Raw genomic sequence first — 25,856 nt, forward strand, 5'->3', positions numbered from 1 at the left:
AGCATTATGGCCCATGACACCCTCCCCTCTAGCAATCCTAGAGGGTAGGTGTCAGTGCTCACCTTCTGAGTGATAAGTGACATCAGTAGTATTTGATTGTGGTAATTTCGGTAGTTCAGATTTCCTTCTCCCTCGTTTTCTACTATATCTCTGAATTTGTCATTCAAATTCAAGGACAGAGACAACAATTGTTGGGCTTTCAATATATATATATATATATAATTTAGTGTGTTACTTGTCAAACAATAAACAAATTTGTTTGTAAACACTAATACATAAGTTGTATTATGTTCAAATTTAATTTATTTATCGTTCGAATTTTTAAAAAATAGTCTAACTTATTTATTTACTAATTTGAACAAACATAATTGAGAATTAATTGAGTCGAGTTCGAGTTATTCATCAAGTGCATTGATTCATTTACAACCCTGCCTGCAACCAAATTTCAACTTGCAAGATTAGTCTATACAGCTCGATTGATGCCTGAGAGTAAGCAAAGAAGATAGAGCTTAAAAGAAGAGCACATTAAATCCTAATCCTTGAAAATTATCAAAAATCCTATCGACCAGGTGCAATGTAATCATGAACTAAAAAAAAGGATTTGCACCATACACCACCATGAGGAGCTTAAAAATCACCTCAAAGCTTTTGTGCTTTAATAGCCTAAGTGAGGTTTGCATCCTGTTTTGGTTGAGAAATACACCTCGAGACATAAAGCCTTAAAGTGTTTGAGCCCATGCCTCAAATTATATAATATAATAAGAAAAAAGATTGTTATATGATATTAACATACATCTAATATAGTGTGTAGCAGTTTCCAATATAAACTTATTATATATAATGCATTTTTAATTAAAATATAGTTTTTTTTAAATATTTATTTTAACTTATTATAAAAATATTTCCTTACATTATTACATTTAAAAAATTTTCAGTTGTTGATATTAAATTTTTGTTTTTTTAACCTCAATTAAAAGAGTTCGATAACTAAATTGGCACTTTTATAGACTGATTAAAATACAAAAAAAAAAAAATTAGGGGACCATTTTTTACAATTTTTGCATTTGTTTAATGCACCTCATGATCCAACAAATTAACTTTTGGCATCACCAAAATAATTATAATACTTTTGCATAAGACAATCAAAGGTTATCAAGCAGGAAACATCATAACTAAATTTAGGCCACCTTTTCTTTAAAATTTCCTATCACCATGTGGCAAGCATGAAAAATGTAATTTCCATGGATCTAATTGCATGGCTTCTTTGCAATCAAAATTCTAAGTGCCGCTTTTAGAATTTCGTTCTCTCTGAAAATTTAAATGCCACATGTGAGCTTTTCTTATGATGGAGGACCTTACCCAACTCATTGGGCCAATAGAAAAGCAACAAGTCCACCCAGTTAAGCCCCAACTTATCTATAGGATGCAATACCCCAGAACAAATATGATGTTATACCAAAAACAAAAAATTTAAGCTTTTTAGACCATCCTAGGCATGTAAACGCAACCATCAACCAGATAAAAAATATAATGCACTGATTACTAATTCTAAGTCAACCTCAATGCTACCAAGTTGATCAAATGGCTCTGAGGTTGTCGAGTCCGTGAATTTCAAACAAACTTATATTGAATGATCAAACTATCAAACTCAATTTGGGTCTTCCTCCAAAAAATAAGCCTAGCTTTTCAAAATCAACTTTACAGACAGATAGACATCAATAACCATCAATTAGACCAACATAAAATTAAGAAGCCCACAAATTGAAAATAAGTAGTGAAACATTACCCTCACAAGTTAAATCAAATGAGTTGATGTCAGCCCACAATTCCTCAAATCAATTTGCTAAGGAAAACTCAGCATTCACCTAAGAAGACAAATCAGTTTTTCATTGAGGGCACCCCTTCTACGCAAGCTGAAATTAAGCTCAATACTCATCCTTAAATCAAGGCTAACTTCTTAATGCAATTCATGGAGAGAACAAATTCCTCTCTCATGTGGCCTAATCACATCAAAACAAGGGAATTATCACTTGAGGATGACTGTCGAGTCAAATGTATCATACGAACCATAGTATTCCCGTTTAAAGGTGGCCCATAGCACAGAATTTAACTCAAACAAGAATGTCTTCTGGCATACCCCTTTCAAAGAGAACCCAAGTGGTTAAGTACACTTTAAATCATGATCAATCATGATACATTCCTCTAATAATTTCAAGGTAAAAAAACATGGGATTTAATCATGAAAGGATGTGACCTAAGGAGGTAGCCAAAGAATACCAATAATGTCCTATAATTTATGCCTCTAGTTCCTCTGATTTTAACAGATAAGGTCCACTAAAAAGACCAGGATGGCCGGGATGATGAAAATATAAGACCTCTAAATTTTGGCCTGCCAAGATAGAACTATGAGATCGTAATCAGATTAACTGTGCATTTCATTCATCTCCTCCCTACCGACAATCTTTTCCTCAGAGCACCGTTGATGTCCATAATCAAACATATTTCTGCCTATGGGCAAAGATGTACTTAAACATGCCCATGGGGATTTTGCAAATAGAAAACCCAAATACCTCAAATCTTAACAAAAAAAAAAAACTAACAATTTAGGGAAATCTCAGAAAAATTGAAGTAATTTCTCCATGAAATCCTATGAAGCTCTTCCAAAAACTCAAAAAACTAAAGGAATTCCCTGAGTGTTACGAGAATTTTTCAGAACACAAATTTCTAATTAGCCACCGGTTTTAGGATTGTTTCATCTTCAAGAACTAGGAGGCGAGCAAAAATATTCAGCAAGAGATATCTAACACTCAAACCAATGGGTACTCTGAAAGGGCAATTCAGACATTAGAAGATCTGTTAAAATTATGTGTTTTAGATTCTGTAAGCAATTAGGAAGATCATATTCTAACGAACGAATTTGCCTGCAACAATAGTTATCGATCCAATATAAAAATGGTTCCCTGTTAAGTATTATATGGCAAAAAGTGCAAAATTCAATTAAGCTAGATTGAAGTAGGGGAAAGACAGCTAATGTGTCTAAAGTTAGTTGACGAGGTCTTAGAAAAAATACAAATTGATAAGAGACAGATTGAAAATTCCTATGAATCTTCAACAGCAGCAGTATGACCCAAGAGCAGAGGCACAAAATATTGGAGTGCAAAGTTGGTGATTTGGTATTTTTTGAAAGTCAGACCTATGAAATGTATATCAAAATTTGGTCAAAGAAACAAGTTGAGTCCCATATACATAAGACCATTTAAAATCACGGAGAAAATTAGTAATGTTGCTTACAAACTAGCTCCACAAGCTAATATATCAGATAGTCATCATATTTTTCATGTATCAATATTGAGAGAATATGTCACTGATACGAATCAGAGAATATGAAATAAAAGAGGTGTTGAGAAATCTCTTATACTGAAGAAGATGAAATTTTTTTAAAATTTAATTTTAAGAAGCTAAAAAACAGATGGATTCCCTGGGTAAAAGTAAAAGAGACGCACATATTAATAAATAAAATAAAATAAAAATAAAAATTAAAACTTCAAATTAAAAAGAAAAAAGAGATGAGACAAATTTTTCTATTTGTTTGAGTTCTTGCAAAGCAATTTTGAGAATGAACTTTCAATAAATAGGGAAGATTTATAATACCTAAAAAAGCAAGAAAGGTAAACAAAATCTATTTTTAAATCATACCAAAATTTTCGCACAACCCTAAATCATCAAAATTATTTTCATAATTTTTTTTTTTTTTCAATTTGATCATTTTGAAACAGAAGTACACAGATTAATTTTTAAAAATAAAAAAAGTCACACACACACACACACATATTCACTTCATTTTCATAAATACTATTCTATCATTTTGTTCCCTAGGGCGAACAGAGAGTTGCTATAATCAGGTAGGGCTGCTGGGGAGAAAAATATAGTAAGGAAAACAGAGAAAGGGAAAAGAAAGGAAAAGAAAAAAAAGATGGGTTTCGAGGTAAAGATTTGATTTCAATAACTTTTTCCAGCGAACTGGTTTGGGTTGGAAGATAGTAGGTGTGGAAAATATTATGAGAGAAGAAAATTTTGAGAAAAAATATTATTTAATAGATTTTTAAAGATAATGAATAAATATATATAAGTTTGATATGACTAGATAAATTTTGTCAATATATGTATAAAAGATCAATGTTTCAAGGTGGAGTAAATAAAAAATTCGTCCAGAAAGAAATCTAGAACCTGTAGTGAAATATTCAATTTCTAAAATAAGAAGAAAAACTATTTACGAATCTAATGTATGCAACTGCCTATAAGTATATCAACTTGTTATGCACATGTAGCCGGCCCCACTTAGTGGGATAAGGTTTTGTTGTTTTTGTTGTATGCACAATCAAATTCATTGTACGCGATAACCTGCTCATAATCAAATTCAATGTATTTTTATAGAGATTAAATCATATAATGGGTTATCAATAACAAAAAATTAAATATTACAAGTCACGCTATATTCTTAGTGAATGCTATTATGGCTTGTTTACATATAGGTATATATCCATATAAAGAATGTATATAGAAATAATGTAATAGGTAATGAAGAAAAATTAAATCTTAAATGTTAAAAAAATAAATTTTGAAGATCAGTGACAATTGTTGAGGCATTTACATCTTTAAGGGGCTATCTAGAAAAGAATGTAGGCTAAATGTTGCCAGACGGTCATTTTGGAGAAAATAAAGCTGCAGATTGGATAAATTTAGATTTCATGGATTTCGGCCGTAAATCCCTGATTTATTAAATACCAGGAATCGCTGGATTTATGAGATTAGCAGAAAGAGCCATTTGGTTTGTTATACTTACTTGCCAAACAATCATGAGGGTTTTACGGGATTTAGTAAATCCGTTACCAAACAATTTTTTGGATTTAAACCATTTAAGATTTAATAAATCTGAATTTACGAGATTTACTAAATCCTAATAAAAATGTCATCTTTTGCCAGACGGCCCCTAAGATTTAAGAGAGAGGCGAAAAAGTTTGGCACATTCAAGCCAGAAGCCTGTAGAACTGTGAGACCAAGAAGAACCGAGGGTAGAGTATGAGGGAGAAGAGAAAGGAAGGAGAGGTTGTCGCAAGAGTCCTTTGCAAGGGGAAGAGGGGAAAGAGAAGGAGCATCATGTGGGACGTCTGCATGAAGTAAGCGGAGGCGACAAAGCTGAACGAGCAAGAGATAACTTGCGTGTGGGAGAATAGTGACGCTCTGCTTCGTAGCTAGGGTTGTAATTGAACCGAGTCGAGACGAGTCGAACAGAGTATATCATAGATTGGACTTGGCTTAGTACAATTATAAGTTGTTCAAGTTCGACTTGAGCAGCTTGTGTCAAGCTTTCATATGTTGTTCAAGCTTGACTTGTCTAAAATATTCAAAACTTGACCTTAATTTGTTTATGACAAGTGAACGAGTACTTAAACGAGTTAAAATTCAAACACGTATCACGATTTTCATATAAAAAAAAAATAATAATTTTATAAATATAAATAAATTAATACTTTAATAAATCAGATAAGAAAATGAACTAACCCAAATGATCCAATCTAGTATCCATAATATATATTTTCTCACAAGAATACATTCTAAGTTAGAAAAGAAACATGAAAATAAGAGCAAAAAAAATCGAAGGAACTTGTATTATAAAATAACTTATAATGCAAAACCTTTCTTCAATTGATATAAAAATATATTAATATTAAATACATAATTAAATAAAATCAAGATAATAATATTTTATATTATATATGATATGAACTATTATCCAGATTAATAACAATATTTAACAAGTCACTTGTTGAACAACAAACGAGCTTGGTTGTGGACATAAATGAACAAGTTCGACTATGCTCATGTTTATTTAATTTAAGCTTCAAGCTTCTAAGATATGTTCAAGCTTCTTTATTTACTAATTTAAACAAACATGATTGATTCTTAATCGAGTTGAGTTTGAGTTATCGAGTGCATTGGTTCATTTACACCCCTAGTCGTAATCAAAGGAGGAAACGCCTGTAGATGTGGGTTTGCAGGAGGTAGTGCGCTAAAGATTAAGATCCACTTGAGCGTGAAGGAAGAAAGAATAGATGATGTTCGCACAAGTGAACTGTCAAACCGAGCCGAGCCAAAGTGAAGGTGAAGGTTTGTTTTTAGTAGAATATCTATATAAGATTGAACTTATAATTAAGTCGTAAAATAAGCTTTTATGCTAATTATAGTTAGAAAACATTGAAGAAAACAATATTTGGATTTGAGATCGAGGATCAAATCATCATAAATGAAAGGGTACAAAGAAAATAAAAGTTAAAGTTTTCAATTAATTAATTTAGACTTAATGTTAATTAGAATTTTAGTATTAACAAAAATTAAAACAGAAGAGCAATTGATTCAAAAAGATTTGAAAATAGGAAACATGAAAATTGAATAGGAGAGGAGAAAGAAGGAAAATCAATAAAAGTTAGTGTTATTTATAATTTTTTTATAGTCAATTTAATATAAAAAAATTTATGAACTACAATCAGCTAAGTTAATTAAAAGAATTGAACGAGATTGTTGAATTGATAGATGGAAGAATGGAGCAAGTGGGATAAATTCTAATTACATGTATTTTTCTTTGAAAAATAAATATATACTTTAGAATCTTGTTTAAATCACAATAAAATATTAGCATAGATGCTTGGAAAATTTAGGTAATTTAAGATAAAAAATAAACTAATAAATATTGATCAGATGCATAATGATGTTAAATGTTATGGTAAGAAATAAATATTTCAAAAAAAAAAGAGACGAGTAAGCAAATTTCATGAGTAATTATTATTTTATTGGCATTAATTTAGATTTTTAAAATTTAAAATATTACATTTGTTTGTACACATTAAAAGCTCCTCTATAACTAAAACAACATAAGTAAACATGAAATGATTGTTTTATGATTTTCATTATTTCACATTTAGTATTGTAATAAATGAAAAAAAAATAAATATATTTAATGATTGGAAAGAATTAGATACTTATAGATAAAATTTTTAACATTAAATCTATCAACAATCACCCTTTAAAATAAAAAAAAGTTGCAACTTTTTTGATAAAAAATGAAAATGAAAATGAAAATAAAAATTATTGTAATTTTATTAATACAATTTTTTTATGATGCTATTGAGATGATTTCTTAAAGAAAAAGAAAAATGAAAAATATAACCAACTAAGATGACAAAAATATAATCGATTAGAATGATTTAAATATTTTTATAAGAAAAATAAAAAGTTTACTTTATAAATTGATAATCATATTCTTTTGAGCATTCATTTAAGCATTCATATAATAATTTAGTACATGATAAAGTGATGTTTATTCACTAAATTATTATAAATATAACTGTTCTTTAAGGGAAAACTCTACTGAATTGACATGACTGATAGAAAAAAATTTTGGTTGTATCAGAGAAACTGTTGAAAATAATCAACAGGCTATTGGATTTTAGGTTTATTCACTTTTATTTTTATTATTGTTCAAGCTAGATAATCTGATATATTTTGGTAGAGATTGTTTATTTATGTCTTGCGAATTAGTTAGTCTTTTCTAGTTGAAAATTATTGTAATTATAGTTATTGTTGGTAATGTTTATTTTTATCATCAGACTATCCGTTCATGCCTTAGTTATTTCCAAGCTCCCGAGCCAAAATATGGTATAAATTTCATGTTATTTTGCAATAGACAAACTATAATGAGGAGTTGCACAAGGGAAGATAAAAATTTTGACGATATGAGCTTCAATAAGAAAATTATCCTAACACTTCATATCAAAATTAGGATGTTTGACAATAGATTGTTGATATCTGTAATATTGAGCCGAAAAAAGATTATCAATAACTATTATGACCAAAGGGTTAGATGACACCCTAATGAATTAAATAATATATACAAATATTATGTTATTTTTAAGATAATGAGTACTAAAAATAAGAAAATGAAATGAAAGTGAAGTAAATAAATTCATATATGAAATGGACTAACATAGTGGAAAAAAAGTCTAACATTTAATAGTTGTATTTGGTTCTAACAAACTATTATATTAATGCTTATAACCAAATTTTATCTATTAATTTTAATAAAATATATTTATTTAATATCGTTGTTGTATTAATGTTGTTGCAACTATGAATGCTAATGCTCATTTTAGTCACAAATCAAATTGCATGTTTTTTTTGTATATTAAATCTTATTTTAGAATTATTAATCTGATTGATAATGAATAATAACTTTTAAGGCTCATTTTCCTTGTATATTAATTGCGCTAATCCTTCCTTACAACTATTAATTAAGAATATTTGAAGAGTTCAAATGTAATATATTTGTGTGGATAAAGAAAGATAACTTTTTCTCACTCTCCTAAATGAGTAAAGGTTAGAATGAGTGTCTATAGAAAATATGTTGACTGAATTTTCCTCATCTGTCACACCTCTGTTAGACTAGATGAGAGTCTAATGGTTTTACTTCCCAAAAAAAACTTCCTTTAGCAAGCACCTCTTCCAAAAAGAATTTATAATACAACAAACTTGAATGTTTTTTATCCAAAAATTGACCCCAAGATAACATAACATGATTCACATTAGGGATTAGAAAGAAACATGCCATATCTCAATGAGCACTAAAAAAATGTCAGCAAAAGACTCATACCTAAGAGATGTACAAATTTCGCAAGGGACAATTCATGATGAAAAAAAATGGAAAATAAAATGGATTAGAAAATCAAGAGAACAATTACACTCAAGGATTTCACGAAAGATTGGCTTCTTGGGCTCTAATAGCTCTACGACTCTCTCTCAATAATCACTATAATTAATAACAACTATAGTATATTGGAAGCCAAATGATCCAAAAATGCACATAACACGTAATCGCATGACGAATTTAAAAATTAAGGTTTCCCACCACAAAGAAGCTTAGAACCTTCCTTTAAATTCTACCATGCTAACATTTTGTTGCAACAAATTAAAATATGACAAGATAAAGTCGTCATTAGGGGTGTCAATTCAGACAACAGGTCGAGTTCAGGTCCAACCTAAAACTTACATGAACTGAATATTATATGGGTCGAAAATTCCAACCCAAACTGTTTAACATAAAAAATAATAGTCATTCGGGTTTAAATCAGATCAATTTTTGGTTAATTTTGAGTTGGTGGTTCAAAGCGAATTCGAACTGAAAAATTGAACAGGTCGAGATATTTAACCTGAATCCGAATAAAAAATTATTCTCGTCAACCAGAGCCTGGATTTTTCAAGTCTCGTTAGGGTTGAGTTGGCGTGTCTGGACAATTTTGACACCGCTAGTTGCCATGTGTGATGCACACATTCTAATCCAAGGACTCCAAGTTCAACTTGTTGACAAGAACTAACGGCGAAGATGCACCTTGAAAAGGGAATAAATCTATCCATAGATTACACAATGACACATGAATCTTGTACACAAATGTATGTCAAAAGGCAGTCAAAAAGCACAATTCAGAAATTTCAAATCAAATGTTCAAGAAGTATGCTTTACCTTTACCTTCACAAATGTTTATATAAATAATAGCACATTATCATCATACCTAAATTTTTAGATCAGCTATATTAACACTCCCGCGCATTTCTATTAAGGAAGATTTACTTAGTACCTATGCATTTCCATAACTAACACCTAAACTTCAATTGTTACATACATTCCACCTTACCAATGTATAAAAAGGTGTATTCCACTTTTTGAAAGTTAAAATAATGGTATTGTTGATATGATATGAAAGATTTAGGAGTTAGATATGCAAATAGACAGAAATTAGGTGGAATGTAAGTGCCCCCTTCCATTAATTATACTCATGTATATGCAAAAGTGATAAGGATGCTTGAGCAAAACATGATGCAAGTAATATAAAATTTATCCAAAAAATCATGAAATATTGTGCATGAACTATCGCAGCTACCTGTCCCAGCTTGATCTCTCCTCTTTTTGGATTATATAGCACATGAGTATTGCATACAACAACTTGATTTCCTCCGCTTGATGGATTATGGCTGTTTTAGAGATTTCTCCATTTAGTGTACAATGGTTTACAAAAAAAAAATGCATTATAAGTGCATTAAACAATTTGCATGTTCAACAAGCATGAAAAGACAACTCTTTCTACATCAGGAAAGCACAAGCAATGTGATCAAAAGAGTGCGAAAGGGTGTGATCAGAAGAGAGTGAGATAATGTGATCAGAAAGGCACAAGCAAGCATAAATAATAAGAGGCATTATCACTAATAAATTAATCAAGATCAAGAAGGCAATTAAGATGTTAAGACACTGATAATAAAATTATGAAGAGCCACTGTAATGAAATATGAAGAGAGAATCTGGAGTATCCTAATTATGAGAGAAGAAAATAGGAGAATATGAGAGGAAACTTTAATTTCAAATCATTCAATCAATAAGCAAAATAAAAGCCAAAAATTCATATTTAAATAAATAGGATTACAGAAATAATATCAAATATTTAAATGAAATTCAATCCAATACAAAACTAAATCTAATCCTAAATAATTCAATTTTAAACCTAAAATTAGTTAAAAGAATAATTCTTAATAAATCCAGAAAATTCAATAAACAAAGAAAAATATTTTAACAAAATTTATAATTATTGACTTGTTTTCCATCGCCATGCCTAGGTAATAAACACACATTTCATGTCGAAGGGCCTAATTAAAAGCTCATTAAGCTGCAAAAAATAATAATAATAATAATAGATTGAGAAAATATAATAGTACCTTGCAGGCAAAACAGCATTTTCTGCTGGGAATCCCGTATTTGACTGGCAAAGAAAAAAGAATGAGAAGACACACATACAAGGAAAGTTTTTGAAAAAAAAAGGGCATTTACATACATAGCACACATTTCCTATGTATATACATATCTCACAGCTAAATTTTCATATTTACACACATAGCACTCAAATAAAAAATATTACTATTACCAATTTTTAAAAGTGAAGAACACCTTTTCATGCATGGTTTGAACTAACAGAGTGCTATGTATGTAAATGTGAAAGTTTAGGTGTGAAATGTGTAAATACATAAGGATTGAGTGCTACGTATATAAATTTCTCTAAACAAAAAACTGCTTATCTACCTATACCTCCAACACACAAATTTGGGCCACATTATCCCTTAGTCCAAGCTTACTAAATTCAATATGCTCTTCATGCCTCAGCTGAAATCTGGTTTAATAAAAATTAAAAATTATCTCTGAGATCGGAAATGTGAAGAAATCCCAAAAAAATCAGCTAGCTGAGACAAAAATTTACAATAATTTGATACTGGTGAGAAAAAAACAATTGCAAAAGCAATATTAGTGTTCAATTCCCATGCAGCTGAACAAGTAAAGGCCTCACATCTCCAAGTTGAATTTAGAGACAACCCAACCTTCAAAAAATTAGACATTGTAAAGGGAGACTTCCTCTTTTTTTTTTTATTCCACAATTGAAAGCAGATACATATTTATATAAACTCATATCTCTATAGATTATGAATAGTTTCTAATATAGAAAAGATCATATAATTAGATTTCCTCTAATTAGATTACCTAACATTAATTTTTTTTAATAAAACACCATTAGATTTAATATTTTCCATAACATAGATAAATAGTTTTAAGAGATAGGGAGATATTCTTTCCTTACTACTTCGCGTTATCAATCATATATAATAAGCATCCCCAAGCTTCTAATTAAAGTTGAGCTTATTCACGCATTGAGGGCACTCCAATTGAATCGACAACCTATTCCTACTACCTATGGTTGTTCGGCGCCCACAATCATGTGGAATTGTGAGTTTCATGTATCTTACTATTACCATGTCACTGTCCTTGAATGGGAGAGGCTCATCCCTTGTCTCTGAAAACATAAAATCATACGACGATAAATCAACAACAATAAAAATGACAAAAAATTGTAATCTCCTTGTAGGTCAATTTTATATGCATTGTCATTGAACTTCTTAACAATCCTGAATAGGTCATCAGGTTTAGTCTTGAACTTCCCAAATAAACCTGCAAGGAATTGCTCCTACATTCTGATTCATACCTTGTCGCCATCCTTGAAAATCATAGCTTTCCTAAACTTGTTAGCATGTTTCTGATTTGTTCTGTTTAATAATTTCCTTTCTCACCTACTCATCTAGGGTCTGAATATCCTTGACTCAAAACTCGGCGTCAATTTTAAGTTCAGTAGTTGACAATATGGGACAAACTCCATAGGTGAAAGTGAGTTCTGCTCGTATACAATCTCAAAGGGGTTGTGACCTCTAGAATGACTTATAATAAATATAGACAAACTCCAATTGACGAATAATCAAACGTCATTGCTAGATGTTCTTTCCCACCAAGCATCTAAAAAAAATTCCCAAATTGCGGTTTACAAATTTTGTCTGCCCATCTATTTGAGGGTCAGCTACAGAACTGAACTGAAGTTTTGGACATAATTTCCCCATAAAATCCTTCAAAGTGGCCGAGGAATTTCACTTCTCTATATAAGTAACACTATTAAGTATATCATAAAGGCGAACTACCTCCATAAAATACAAGTCTGCAACATGTGACACATCCATCGTCTTGCGGCAACGAACGAAATGTGTCATCTTGGATGAATGAACTATCACAATCATGGCAGAATCCATACTTTGTGTGCCCGGGATAAGCCCGCCGCAAAATTCATGCTCATGGTTGATTAGGGTGCCTCTGGAATGAGAAGGAGAGTGTATAGACATGCATTATGTCCTCCAACCTTAGACAAATGACATAACCTTTATCGTATGATGTGTCTCTTCACATCTCGTACTAATTTAGGCTAATAAAAATTATCTTTTACTAAGATAGGGCCTTGTCTCTAGAAAAATATCCTTTCGTCCCCCCCATCGTCACGCTCCTGTAAAATGCTCTCCGTTAATGAACTTTGAGGAAAGCACAATTTTTTCTGGAAGAATAAATATCTATTGGATCTGTGATGTTGCTCGTACAATCTATCATGGCACTGAGTCCAAATATCCAAAAAATCCTCATCTATTGCATATAAATCCTCAACACTTCAGAACCAACTACTTTAGATTGCATATTAATGACGAATAAGTGGAGACAGCTTAGTGCAGCAGTTATTTTGTTCTGAGTCTCATTCTTATTTTTTAATACAAAATAGAATGAGGAAATTTCCACCAACAAGGTGTGCCAACCCATTAGCTTACTCTTGTTATTCAAAAATATCAAGGTCTCTGGTCAGTATAAAATGTAAATTTATTCGTCAGTAGATAATAACTCCAGTGAGTCGAGGCTCTCATAATAATATAAACTTCTTGTCCTATATAGATTACTTTCTCCTTGAATCATGCAATTTGTCATTGAATAAAACGATAGGGTGTCCTCCTTAACTGAGCACAACACCAATGCTCACATTGGAGGCATCACACTCCAGCATGAACACTTGATTAAAATCTGAAAGTGCTAGAACAGGAGTTTGAGCCACATGCTTCTTCAAAGCATCAAAACTATTTGGACATCATCCGACTAAGCAAATCTATATGACTTGAGCTCCGTCAAGAGTGTAGTTATCGAGCTGAAATTCCCTATTAACCTCCTGTAAAAAAAATGAGACCATGAAACTAGCATACTTGAGTAAATGATTGAGGTCTGGGCCAAGCCGCAATACTCTCGATTTTCACTGGGTCCATCTTAATGTCTGCAATTGAAATAATGTATTCCAAAAAACATGTCATCAGTGTAAAAAAATGACATTTCTTCGGATAACCATATAACTGCTTTGTCTAAAGAATCTCGAAAATTTATCGCAGGTATGGGCTCCTTGTATCACTCTCTTCTAGCATCACTAAAGTCTGTCCCTTTGGCGTCTCTTTCATAGTTTATAGAAATATAGCACAAGGCATGACAGCGTCTATCTCTGTCTAAGTGTTCATCATTGCTAACTCTTTCAATGATAAAAGTACAATGCACCATTGGACCATATTAAAATGTTGGTATTTTTGTGGTCATCGTGTAGTGTACTCTTGTTGTACTGTTACAATTGGCCTAATAGAATATGACACGCATCCATAGGATGCAGCTTATCTCCAATTGAGAATACCACCAGACATCTCCTATCAAACATATCTCAATTCTCTTCTTCGATAGCTAAGAATGCTTTTCTATAATGAGGCTCAATTTTTTCATCATCTGCATAGATACCATATTTACACAACCGCCTCTATCTACAATTAAGTTGCATACCTTCTTCTTCATAGTATAACAAGTAGGGAAGATCTCATTGCTGGAGCCACTATTGATCCCTCTTAGACTTGGTTTGGAGACTTGTTGAACCATAATCATCTTACAATCAGCTGGAACTCCTCTCCAATCTCTTCTCCTAAGACTTTGCTCTATCTCCTCCACTACACCCTGCTCTGTAAAAGTAATTACTCTCATATTCGGGCACTTGTATACAATGTGCACAAATCCATAACATTGAAAGACTCCCTAGCCGAAATGGTTTCGAGGGCTATGGTTTGATCGATCCTCTTTTCCTCCTGTGTTAGCTTCTCTCCACAACGGGTTAGTTCGGGTACTCTAATTGGTGTACACTAGCTAACTGATCTGAAGGCTAAATCCTATTTGAAAAATAGTATCAACCTGATGTGATTATGTTGTCTCTCCAACTTTAGGGCTAGGGTATGGACATCAACTAGTGTCCAATAGAGCTTGTAAATGCATCACATTGCCAATGGATGGTCATAATCTCTTAAAATATCATGTTATGGTATTCTTCTCAAGCTCCACTAGTTCATACTTCAAGATAAGCTTAAAGGTTACTCCTTTACCAAGAGTTCTTCATGTTGTAAGTGGTAAAGCGTTTCAAGAACATGTTATGTAATGTGTTGGTAGGTATTTGTGTTGCATCTCCCTTTTAATCTTAGACAAATAGTGATTTTGTTTTTTCATCACACTGGTATAAACATTTCATTTTTTTTTTCACCATAAAGACACTTTTTTTTAATTAATAGCGACTAGCTTTACCTTTCAGTCAGGTAGAATGTTCTTGTACTCAAATTTCTGCTGCACTCTTTGGTGACACTCAGTGAACTCTTCTGAATCCATGCAACCGTAAAAATTTGATAAATCCACCTTTACTTAAAAATCACCCTCTCCTTCTATACTAAATGCAAAATCAAAGCGGCATCAACTCTTCATCACTCGCATTTTGAAGGAAAGGATTTCATCATCTCCTTCATTTGGGCAATCACCATTGTTGATGTGGGTGACGTCTCCTTTCTTTCAAAATCAACGAATCTTCACCATAATTAGAGAATTATTCACTGCATGTCCTCCATAGTAAGCTCACAAATACCTCATTATGAGTTCCTCCTTAGAGGCATGGTATCTTGTTCTTCCATATAAAATTTTGGCCAAAAAGAAATTGTGGTTTAACATTAGGGTTTAAGGCTAAGTGGATGATGGGATAAAGCTTTTTTGAAGGGGTATGAGATCAGGTTAAGAAATCTTGGTTTGGGAGGAAAGGAAAAGAAATCTCTAAAAAATTTAGCTTAGTTAGGTTCTGATATTATATGACATCGTTCTAGGGCTCCTAAAAACTATTTAGGAAGGTATTTAGTGGGGAAATGGTTGTGGAATAACGAGGCAACAAGAATATGCGAGATCGACGATGTTTGGAAGGGAATATGAGGCATTCGACGGCCGTCCGACTGGAAAACAACACACTAACGGTAAAACATCAAGGAGGTTCCACTACTTGTTCTTAAACAAGCTACATATACACCACTTGCAAAAGGTAGATGATACAACACTCCTTGAGCTGGAAACTAAAGAATAAAATCTCTAAATACACATGCAAAAGCTAGCTATCACAAAAACAATAAAATATACACATAAATAGTCTTCCAATAGGAATCTTAATTAGAGATAAAGAAATAAGAAAATAAAGGTCAGAAAATGAAAACCACTATCAGACGGGTCTATGGTTGTTTGAAATCCATGATTGCGAGATTCTGAAGATTATAGGTTTCACGCATCTTCCCGCTACAGCAACAAAGAAGCTCTAGGTTTATATCTAATTTATATGTTAAGATTTTGAAGATTATATATATATATAGTGTATCTCAATTAAGGTTGTATGGCTGTAAATATTTTTTCTATTTTGGTGTAGATTAGTTTACTTATTTTCTTCCAAGACTGGTTTATGTTGGGAACTTGATGATCTTTTAGCAACAAGACCAGAAAGAGGTAATCCAATATTTGAAACATGGGAAGTAGTCAATTTCTTGATCATATCATGGCTACCGTACTTAATTGCTTCTTGATCTCCTTCATATTATTATCTGATTATCAATAGGAAAAACAAACTACTCTAGTCACAAGACATTATCACAATGTATGTGGCTTTCCAGTGTGTATTGTAAGTGGTCCCTTCACTTCAACAGCCACTTATTACTTCAATAATCAAGCAATGTGCCCTTTAGTCATCAACGATGAGTCCTGCTTATTTAGCATGATTACAAGCTTTTAACGTAGAGAGCAATAAATTTCCTTGCAACTTGAATGATTCCTATCCCATCAGGCAAATCTTGTACTTTTAAGGATACACTCAAATTGTGTTATCTATGATATGAAAAAGATGAGCCAATCAAAGCAGCCTATAATAACCTAAATGATTGTAATTGAGAAGATCTTTAGGGATACCTAATAACCTAGAATTTTCCTTTTATGGAACTTCATCTAATGAAGAGACTAATAATAGGGAAGAAAATTATCCAATCACATGTCGCTTCACTCACCCCTTCCCTTCCAAGTAATATTCCCATCAATCTCTTATCAAACTAAAGGTTGACATCTTTGTGCCCAACGATGGATGGAAGATAAAAGAAGAAAGAAGACTGAGAGTAAGACATAGGTGGGCAACATGAAAGGATGAGGTAAGGGGCACTGAACGAAGTAAGATAGAAAATAAATTATGAAAGATAGAAGATGAGCTAGAAAAAAAATTTTAAATTAAAGGTAAGGACGAGAAAGGGATAACATGAAAAAGAGGTGAGCATTGGCAAAGCTAGGATCAAGAAAAGAGAAGATTAATTACAAAATGAGGCAAAATATCCAACAATACTTCATTAATCAATAACAAGGCATAGGTTCTATTTATAATTAAAACTCTTGGAAACAATTACAATAAACAAATAAACACTAATAATTTTAAATAAAATAAAAGTATAAAAAACTAAAGAATATAACTAGAAAAATCCGTAAATAGTTTAAATTAATAAAGCCAACAAAAATCATCTATCTCATCATCACTAAGTTAAATGACTTGATCAGATAGTCATCATCACAAAGATGTGCAATATAGTTTAATACTACATTTTAATTAAAAAAAAAAGAAATCAACAGTATTTTCCTAATTTTGAATCAAAACTAACCAACCTACAGGAAAAAAAAAATCCGTTCAGGATTGCAGATTTAAAAATAAAACGGCCAAATATTAAGCTGTGATGGCATTGAAGAACGTTGCAATCTACTTAAAAGTTTACACTTCTGATGAGCCTTGCAGCTTAATATAGCATCCTAAAAAGAGCTTTTTTACTATTATTATTTTTAATTTCTAATCAACACAGAAAATAAGTTCAAAAACTTTACCTTGAGAAGGTTTAAAATTTGAATGATGGTCCAGCTACTCTCCATAACAAACAATTACACTAAAACTTTTGTTTGGCAATTGTAATTCATAGTTGCTTAAGACTCCAGTACATCACCTATTTGTTCGCCAAAAAATTGCGCAGCCATCAACAGCATTTCCTGTGCGCCTCTGCATCATGAAAAGTACAAGGCAACAACATTTTCTTTGAATAATTTTGTTAATACCTAAGAGCAATAATACATATCAGAAAAAATAGAGAAAATTAGCAGCAATAATAAGAGCAAATTAGAATTAAGAAGAATGATATCAACAGATCAGAAAAAAAAATACGCATTACTTCAAAGAAATGTTACAATGATCAATAATCTTCCAGTCACAAAAACTCAATGACAGTTCTGGAATGCGGCAATGCTTACGCCAACCTAATAAAGCAATTAATCAAAGGATATATACATATCTAACATTAAGACATGCCACCCAATTCATATGTTCTTACATATCTAACACCAACTTTTCTTTTTTACATATATACCACCCAAATTTTTCATATCACATCAAAAAACCACCATTTTTTTTAACATTTTAACATTTAAAAAGTGAAATACACCTTTTCATACATAGGTAAGGTGGTATGTATGTAAAATTGAAATTTGGGTGTTAGATATATAAAATGATAAGTTACAACAGGCTAAATGAAGAGAAACATTAAGAATTATCAGCAACATATAGTTAATCATGGGACGTTGAGGATCATATCATATGTTGCCCATCAAGTCCGACTTGATATCATGTGGGCTCCTAAACATTTAGAAAATGAATCATCAGTCACCACATGGGAGACATTTTGATCATCCATCCGAAGAGGTGGAATTTATCTATATACATCTTCTGGTAATTGACAGATTTGGAGATTTAAGTATTGCAAAAATACTAACCAGCACACAAACGCCCAAGGCCCACTTTGATGTTAAGAAAAAAATAGGTGAAGCCCACCTATCTCCATTAAAAGAGGTATGCCACCCTCAACATTATTAGCCTTATCGCAATTATGTGGGTTTCGAGTACTCATTTTCAAATTGTTCATGAGAACTAAGTAGTTAAACATATTATTCACAAATAGTTTTGAACAAGTTTTATTCAACTTACCATGAACCTATTCATTCTCCTTCCTATGGGAAATATTTCCATACGGAATATACATGCAGCTCTGCATGCGTACTCCATTAACCCCGCAATACCCCAATAATAACCTATGAATAACATCAAAATAGAACCCGCGAAGGTTATTGGAAAGTTATTGAGGTAATATGTTATTGAAATTAATACCTCGATAACCTCCCAAATACTCCCTAACAACCGTGAAGCGGAGGTTATTGAGGGGTTATTACGCACGCAGTTGTGCGTGTGTATTGCGTATGGAAATATTTCCCCCTTCCTACACCTCAAATACTACTTCTACCTACCTATCGATTTGGTGCATTTTCTACCCTCATTGCACATGACCAGACTGTCTATGTCCATTTTTAATTACTCAATCTTCAGCAAATAAAGTTCCAAATATTTCTATATATAATAATTTCCTAGTTTGTTATTACTGATTTCACAACACTTTGCATTCTTATTTTGGTTACATTCAATTCAGGTTTCAACGAACTTCTTTTATGGGCCAAAACTTAGATCCACATGATAACACAAGCACAATAAACGCCTCAAAAAATTGAGCAAGGTAAATGACAACCATAAATCAAAATTTAATCTCCAAGTATTAATGTCCTTACAAGCTTGTTAACCACTAGCATTACCACAAAATGCAGAAAATGACGCACAACAACGTGAAATGTCTAATAGTGCAGATATACTTCGCATGCACTCAAGAAATAAAGTTAAGCACAAATGCAATTACAGAAAAAAAAAAGTTAGCACCATATGGAGATGAGAGAGAAAATAGATGCAGCATGAATCAATGTTTGAGCATATTGCTCCGATTATTTCAGTTTTTGGAAATAATTATCAAGCTCGGGATCTCATGGATAAAGAGTGGAAACATATGCATGTTTGTGGTCAAAGTAATTTGTTATTTTGTGGAGCCTAATTCTGGTAGTTGGAGGGTTGCTCAAGCATCCTGACGCTTACGCCTATTCTAATCTTCCGAAATAAAGACTTTCACAATCTGGTGCCTAAGAGTGGCGCCCTGTGCCCAGATACATTTGTTTCCAATTTCGGAAACAGAGAACTCTATAATCCAGCACTGAAGATCAGCGCCCGGACACCAATAACCGAATTTCTATAATTTAGTGTTTGTATTTTGGTTTCACTGTGGGAAGACTTATGATCGCTACGATAAAACGAACGAGCGAGGGAGTTCGTGGTGTTAGATTTCTATTCTCTTGTGCGATAAAGAAGGGAGATATTTCCTGAAATGTTTTAGGAATTAGAGAGGCTTGAGTGTAGTATAATTTGTACTATTTTCTTCATTCTTCATAGTAGATTTCTATGTATGATGTGGCTCCTTCTCTTTCCTTGTTTGTGTGCTTTTATTCAAAGTTTTGTTTCGAATTTCTCGTATCAGTTTCTGTCTTTTAATCATATATCTCTCAAAACAAGTGGTATCAGAGCTGAATTTTTTAAGATTTTTGGTTCAAGTGGAAGCAAAGGCTGACAAAGTGCATACAAGTTGGAGAAGTTCAATGGTTTAAACTTTGCTATCTGAAAAATACAAATTGAAGATTTATTGTATAAGAAAAAAATTGTATTTGTCGCTGAATGAAATCACCAAGAAGCCAAAATCGATAACTCTAGAAGAATGGAAAGTTCTTGATCGAACGGTACTAGGTTTAATCCGACTTTCGTTTTTCTCATCAGTTGCTCTCAATATTGTGAATGAAAAGACTACTGTTGAACTTATGACCACACTAACAAGAATGTATGATAAGCCTTCAGCTTCAAATAATTTTTTTTCTAATGAAAAGATTCTTCAAGATGTAGATGGTGGATGGAAGTCCGACAATTAAACACTTGAATAACCTCAATACCATGACAAACCAGTTGTGTTTGTTAGCATCAATTTTGATGTCGAGGCCCTATTAATCCTATTTTTATTATTAGATCATTGGAATGGACTGGTTACTATGGAGAGTAAATCTTCATGTAACATGAAATTAAATTTTAATAATATTATAGGGTTAGTGTTGAACGAAGAAGTTCACAAGAAGGCGAGCAGTGAAACTTCAAATACTGCTTTGAATGTTGATAAAAGGGAATCAATCTGGATAGAAACACAGGCAGAGGAAGATCCAAGTCTAGGAGAGGAAACGACAAAGGTGAACACTAAAACTGAGGGAAGAAAGATCACTTCAAGAAGAGCTGCAAAGCTCTAAAGATGGGTTGCCGGTGGAGGTCTAAATATAAAGTTTTCTGCAAATACTTCCACAAATGAAATCTAAAGTGACTCACTTCTTTTGTCCCTAGATAGTACTGAATCATGAATAGTGGATTCAAGTGTTTCTTTTCATGTGTGTCCCAATTTAGAGATGTTCAGAAACTACACTCAAAATGATCTATAAAAAATGTATTTGGGAGACAACAATGCCTGCAATATTATTGAAAATGGTGACGTTGAAATGAGGTTGTCAATAGGATCGGTTTGAAAACTGAATGAAGTTATACATGTTTATGTGTAAAAAGAAATTTGATTTTTATGAGTCAGCTTGTAAGATCATGATATATGACTATTTTCATGGGTGATTCGTGAAAGATGACCAAAGTGGCAATGGTGACAGCGCGAGGCAACATTGAAGACACATTTATTTGATCAATGAGATGTCTGAATCTAATGGTGTTGCTAGAACAAAAGGTGATGCAGGGCTATGGCACCAGAGCTTGGTCATTTGAGTGAGAAAAATATGAAGTCTATCCTTTCTAAAAACAAACTTCATGTTATAAAGTCCATGGATCTAGATTTTTGTGAAAATTGAGTTTATTGCAAGCAAGACAATGTTACATTTTATAAAAATGGGTTGTAAAGCCTAAGAAATTGGAGTTAGTGTAAACTGATGTATAAAATCCTACTCTAGTTCACTCTATTGCAGGTTTTCTATATTTTGTCACCTTCATTGATAATCACACAAGATATGTGTGTATTTCTTGAAATATAAATCTAATGTATCTGATGTGTTTAAGAAGTTGAAAGTCATGGTTAAGAATAAAATATCTTTGAGGTTGAAGTGTCTCAAATCAGATAATAGTAGCAAGTATCATAATCAGAAGTTCAGAACTTATTATGCTTCAAGAGAGATTAGGCATTAGTTCACTGTCCAAGGACACAATAGCCAAATAGTGTTGTAGCACGCATGAATAGAACTATCACAAAACATGTTAGGAGTATGAGATTACATGTAGGCTTGCCAAAATAATTTATGAGATTACATGAAGTAATGAACCCTGCTATTTATTAAATTAATAATGGTTCGTCAATGCCTTTAAATGAGGGCTTACCTAAAGAAGTTTGAACTGACAAAGAGGTAAATCTATCTCACCTGAAAATATTTCGTTGTTCATCATATGTTCATGTTGATGCAAAATCCAGAAGTTTAATTAAAATCTGGCAAATGTACTTTCATTGATATGACTCATATACATTTAATTATGAATTCTGGGAATATCATAATAAAAACTTTATTAGGAGCAGGGATGCAATTTTTTAATGAAATGAAAATATATTAGGATAATAACATAACCTGGGATTACCCATCAGCTACTTCTGAAGACCCCTCCAAATATGTTGAGATAGACGACACTAATGATCATGAAGATACATAAATGAAATATGCTCAATTTGATGAAGCGCATGAAACCCCTCACAACTACTACAAAAGGCAGGATGTCCAGCAAATCAAACAACCAATACAAAAATATTTTCCTTACTATTTATTGCTGACTCATGTGATGAAATGGAGTGTTATGACGAGGCCACCTAAGTTGAAGACTCAAAGGAGTGAGTTTGTCATGGATGACAAGATGCCGTCATTAATGTCAAATCAAACATAAAATAGGCAGAATTGTCAGATGGCAAAAAGTTACTACACAAAAAGCGAGTCTACAAACTAAAAAAAAGTAAGATGCTAGCAAACATTAGGAGACGGGGCCTATTGTGAATGGATTTCAGCAAAAGGAAGGAGTTGTATACACAAATATTTTTTCATGTAGCGAAGATGACAACTATCAGAGTTGTGTTAAGTTTAGCAGTAGCTAAAAATCAACTTTTGGAGCAAATGGATGTAATGATAGTTTTCTTACATGGTTACTTAGAAGAATAACTGTGCATGGTGCAATCACAGGGATATGAAGCTCCAATCACGTGCTTAAGGCACTCCTGATTGCATTTGTGCCAAGAGCTCCTTACACGACTTTTTTCTAAGAAAAAAAAGTTAAAATTTGATGTTAGAGGGATGAATGAGCATGGTGTTCTACAATACATCATTACTCCCATTTAATGTATTCCACACACCAAATATAGATCACTCTCTAAATAAAATCTTTCCTTATACTAAAAAAGCCTTCATTTTGATGGCAAACCTAATGTATTTCTATATTATTTCCTTTGTGTATTTTTTTATATACTCTTGGATTTATTTATCTTGTAAGTCTTGAGTTGGATATTCTAATTTTACTTTCTTATATAATGAATTATTCATAACACCTCACTTGGGCAAAGGTGACTTTATTTAAAAAAGTGATACTGATGATGACTATATTATATCATGAACACCAATGGAGTACATTTCTTCACACTACCTTGCATGTTCAAAGTAACAAGTTGGGTTCCCAAGTAGACTGCAAAATTTATACTCACTTTAGACGGACCATGCACCCAAATAATCATGTTCAAAAATCGGTTTTAGCTATTTTTATAGAAAAATATGTGATAAATTAAGTAAATCAAAGGAGAAGACATTCCTAGCAGTAGTACTATAATGCAATGTTTAAATACCAAACGAACAAGGTTAAAACAAATAGGATGAAAATTGATAGACTCAAAGAAGATTTTTAATTTCCATATAACACCCATAACAACATTCTATATTGATCATCATCATCGTACTTGTCCTTGACCAGCTTCACAAGTTCCCCATATGCAGTCACTCATAGTCATAGTATCTTTTGGTAATAACATAAACAGGGTAAACAATTTTTAAGAAATTTCAAGCTATGGCAACAACAACAATAATAGTAATACCATCTATAGAAACAACTTAACTTGAGCATAAGAAGCATGCTCGTGGTGAGAAAATACTTGTCCCACATTACACAGCCCAACTGATGCATAAAATGATAATAAAAAGGGATATTTACATACATAACAGACAATTCTTGTGTATTTACATAACTCGGACATAAACTTCTATATTTACATACACAGTTTACATACACAGCGCTTTGGTACTTCAAATCTATGCATGAAAATATTATTTGACTTTTAAAAAGTGGGATAAGTGTTGTTTTTTATGTGATATTAAAGATTTGATTGCTGTGAATGTAAATATGAAAGTTTAGGTGTGAGAAATGTACATATATAAGAATTGAGTGCTATGTATGTAAAACCCCTACTAAAAAAAACATAGCATTTACTAAATGAAATCTATCAATTGACAGTTGGGATCAGCTTAGCCCAAAACTCAATGAGCAAACACAATTTTCCAATTTTGGAAACCCCTTTCAATTTGTGAAATTACCTAATTAACTTGAAAAGAATGGACTCCAACAACCCTAACAGGGTACAAAGTAGTGAAAATTTTCCAATAATTTTGTCATGAGATGCAATTTTTAAATGCACTTATTTTTTTCACACATACACATTTAAATACATGCACACCGCATATGCAAGCACTTCAACCCAAGGCCTCTTGATTGAAAAACAAAGATCTCAACCACAAAGCTAAGGTGGCTTGCATTTTGTTATGAGATGTATTCAACCTTTGTTCATTAGGAAGTTAAACTGTTTGCTTAGAGACAATAAATCCAACCTTCCAGATGCCAGCATATCCTCGAATAGCCAGTTCCCCTTCCAGGTCACTGAATTGATCAACCTCCTGAAACAAAAATTAATAATAATAATAACAACAACATAATAAAATAATAATAATTAAATAATAATTTAAAAAATGCTCCTAGTAGAATTGGTGAAAAGGTGAAAAAAGATGGATATGACTAATGTATGAAACGGAAAGAAACACTAGAGATGAATCGCTTGCTAGGGGTTCAAACAAGCCAAGCTTGAGTGAGCTCAAGTATTGTTTGGCTTAGCTATTCAAGAAGACGAGACAAAATTTTATGCCTGTATTAGGCATGTTAACTTATCCAGTCAAACCACAAACATAAAGTCTAAATTATAGAATATAAATGACGCCATACATACATACATATATATATATCCATAAATGAATAAATGAATATTAATATGTGTGTGTGCATATCTACATATATACATATATAGATAGATACATAAATACATATATAGATGTATGCATGTGTGCGTATGTGTGTGTAATTATATATGTACACAAGTATATATGAATTTTTTCATGTATATAATTAAGTAAAGTGTTAAACGTCGACCATCTGATGATCCGATTAGGAGAGTAGATGTTTTAGATTCGACTTGTGTTAAGAAAGGCAGAGGTAGACCTAGGAGGACTTGGGCTTATTGTATAAAAAATTATCTTAATTTATTAGAACTAAATAAAAATATGAATGGAGAAAAAACGCAATGGAGAAAAAAGATTCATGTTGCCGACCCCACGTAGTGGGATTAAGGCTTTGTTGTTGTATTATTAAGTAAAGTGTCAAAATGATCTACAGACTATTTACATGAGGTTATTTTAGTTCCGGAGTCCATAAAAGTGTCAAATTGGTCCCTAGACTCTTTTAATATGGGCCAAAATAGACCATATTTTAACCTTTATGAAAAGAATATGGGGACTAAATTGACACTTTTATAGACGCTAGAACTAAAATGTCTCCCTATAAATAATCAGGAGTCCATTTTGACACTTTTCTCATATTAAATATACCTAATATTTTATCAAGCCAAACATGATCAAACAAGGCCCCGCTCATGTTTGACTAGTT

The 25,856-nt window shown here is 32.2% G+C and overlaps 1 protein-coding gene across 3 annotated transcripts in view; it reads right to left on the reverse strand.

Moving 5' to 3' along the window:
- Positions 1 to 25,856, reverse strand: part of LOC110024949 (carbon catabolite repressor protein 4 homolog 6) — a 52,072-nt gene that overhangs the window by 17,257 nt on the left and 8,959 nt on the right. For all 3 annotated transcript variants that reach the window (XM_020725148.1, XM_020725149.1, XM_020725147.1), the window contains exons 4-8: positions 24,752 to 24,817; positions 17,845 to 17,897; positions 11,183 to 11,264; positions 10,816 to 10,859; positions 9,990 to 10,080 (exon numbers count right to left, since the gene is read on the reverse strand). In XM_020725148.1, the coding sequence (XP_020580807.1) occupies positions 9,990 to 10,080; positions 10,816 to 10,859; positions 11,183 to 11,264; positions 17,845 to 17,897; positions 24,752 to 24,817 (336 nt within the window). The remainder of the gene's footprint in view (positions 1 to 9,989; positions 10,081 to 10,815; positions 10,860 to 11,182; positions 11,265 to 17,844; positions 17,898 to 24,751; positions 24,818 to 25,856) is intronic.

The sequence above is a fragment of the Phalaenopsis equestris genome, unplaced genomic scaffold (assembly GCF_001263595.1).
Source record: "Phalaenopsis equestris unplaced genomic scaffold, ASM126359v1 Scaffold000282, whole genome shotgun sequence".
Classification (NCBI taxonomy): domain Eukaryota; kingdom Viridiplantae; phylum Streptophyta; class Magnoliopsida; order Asparagales; family Orchidaceae; genus Phalaenopsis; species Phalaenopsis equestris.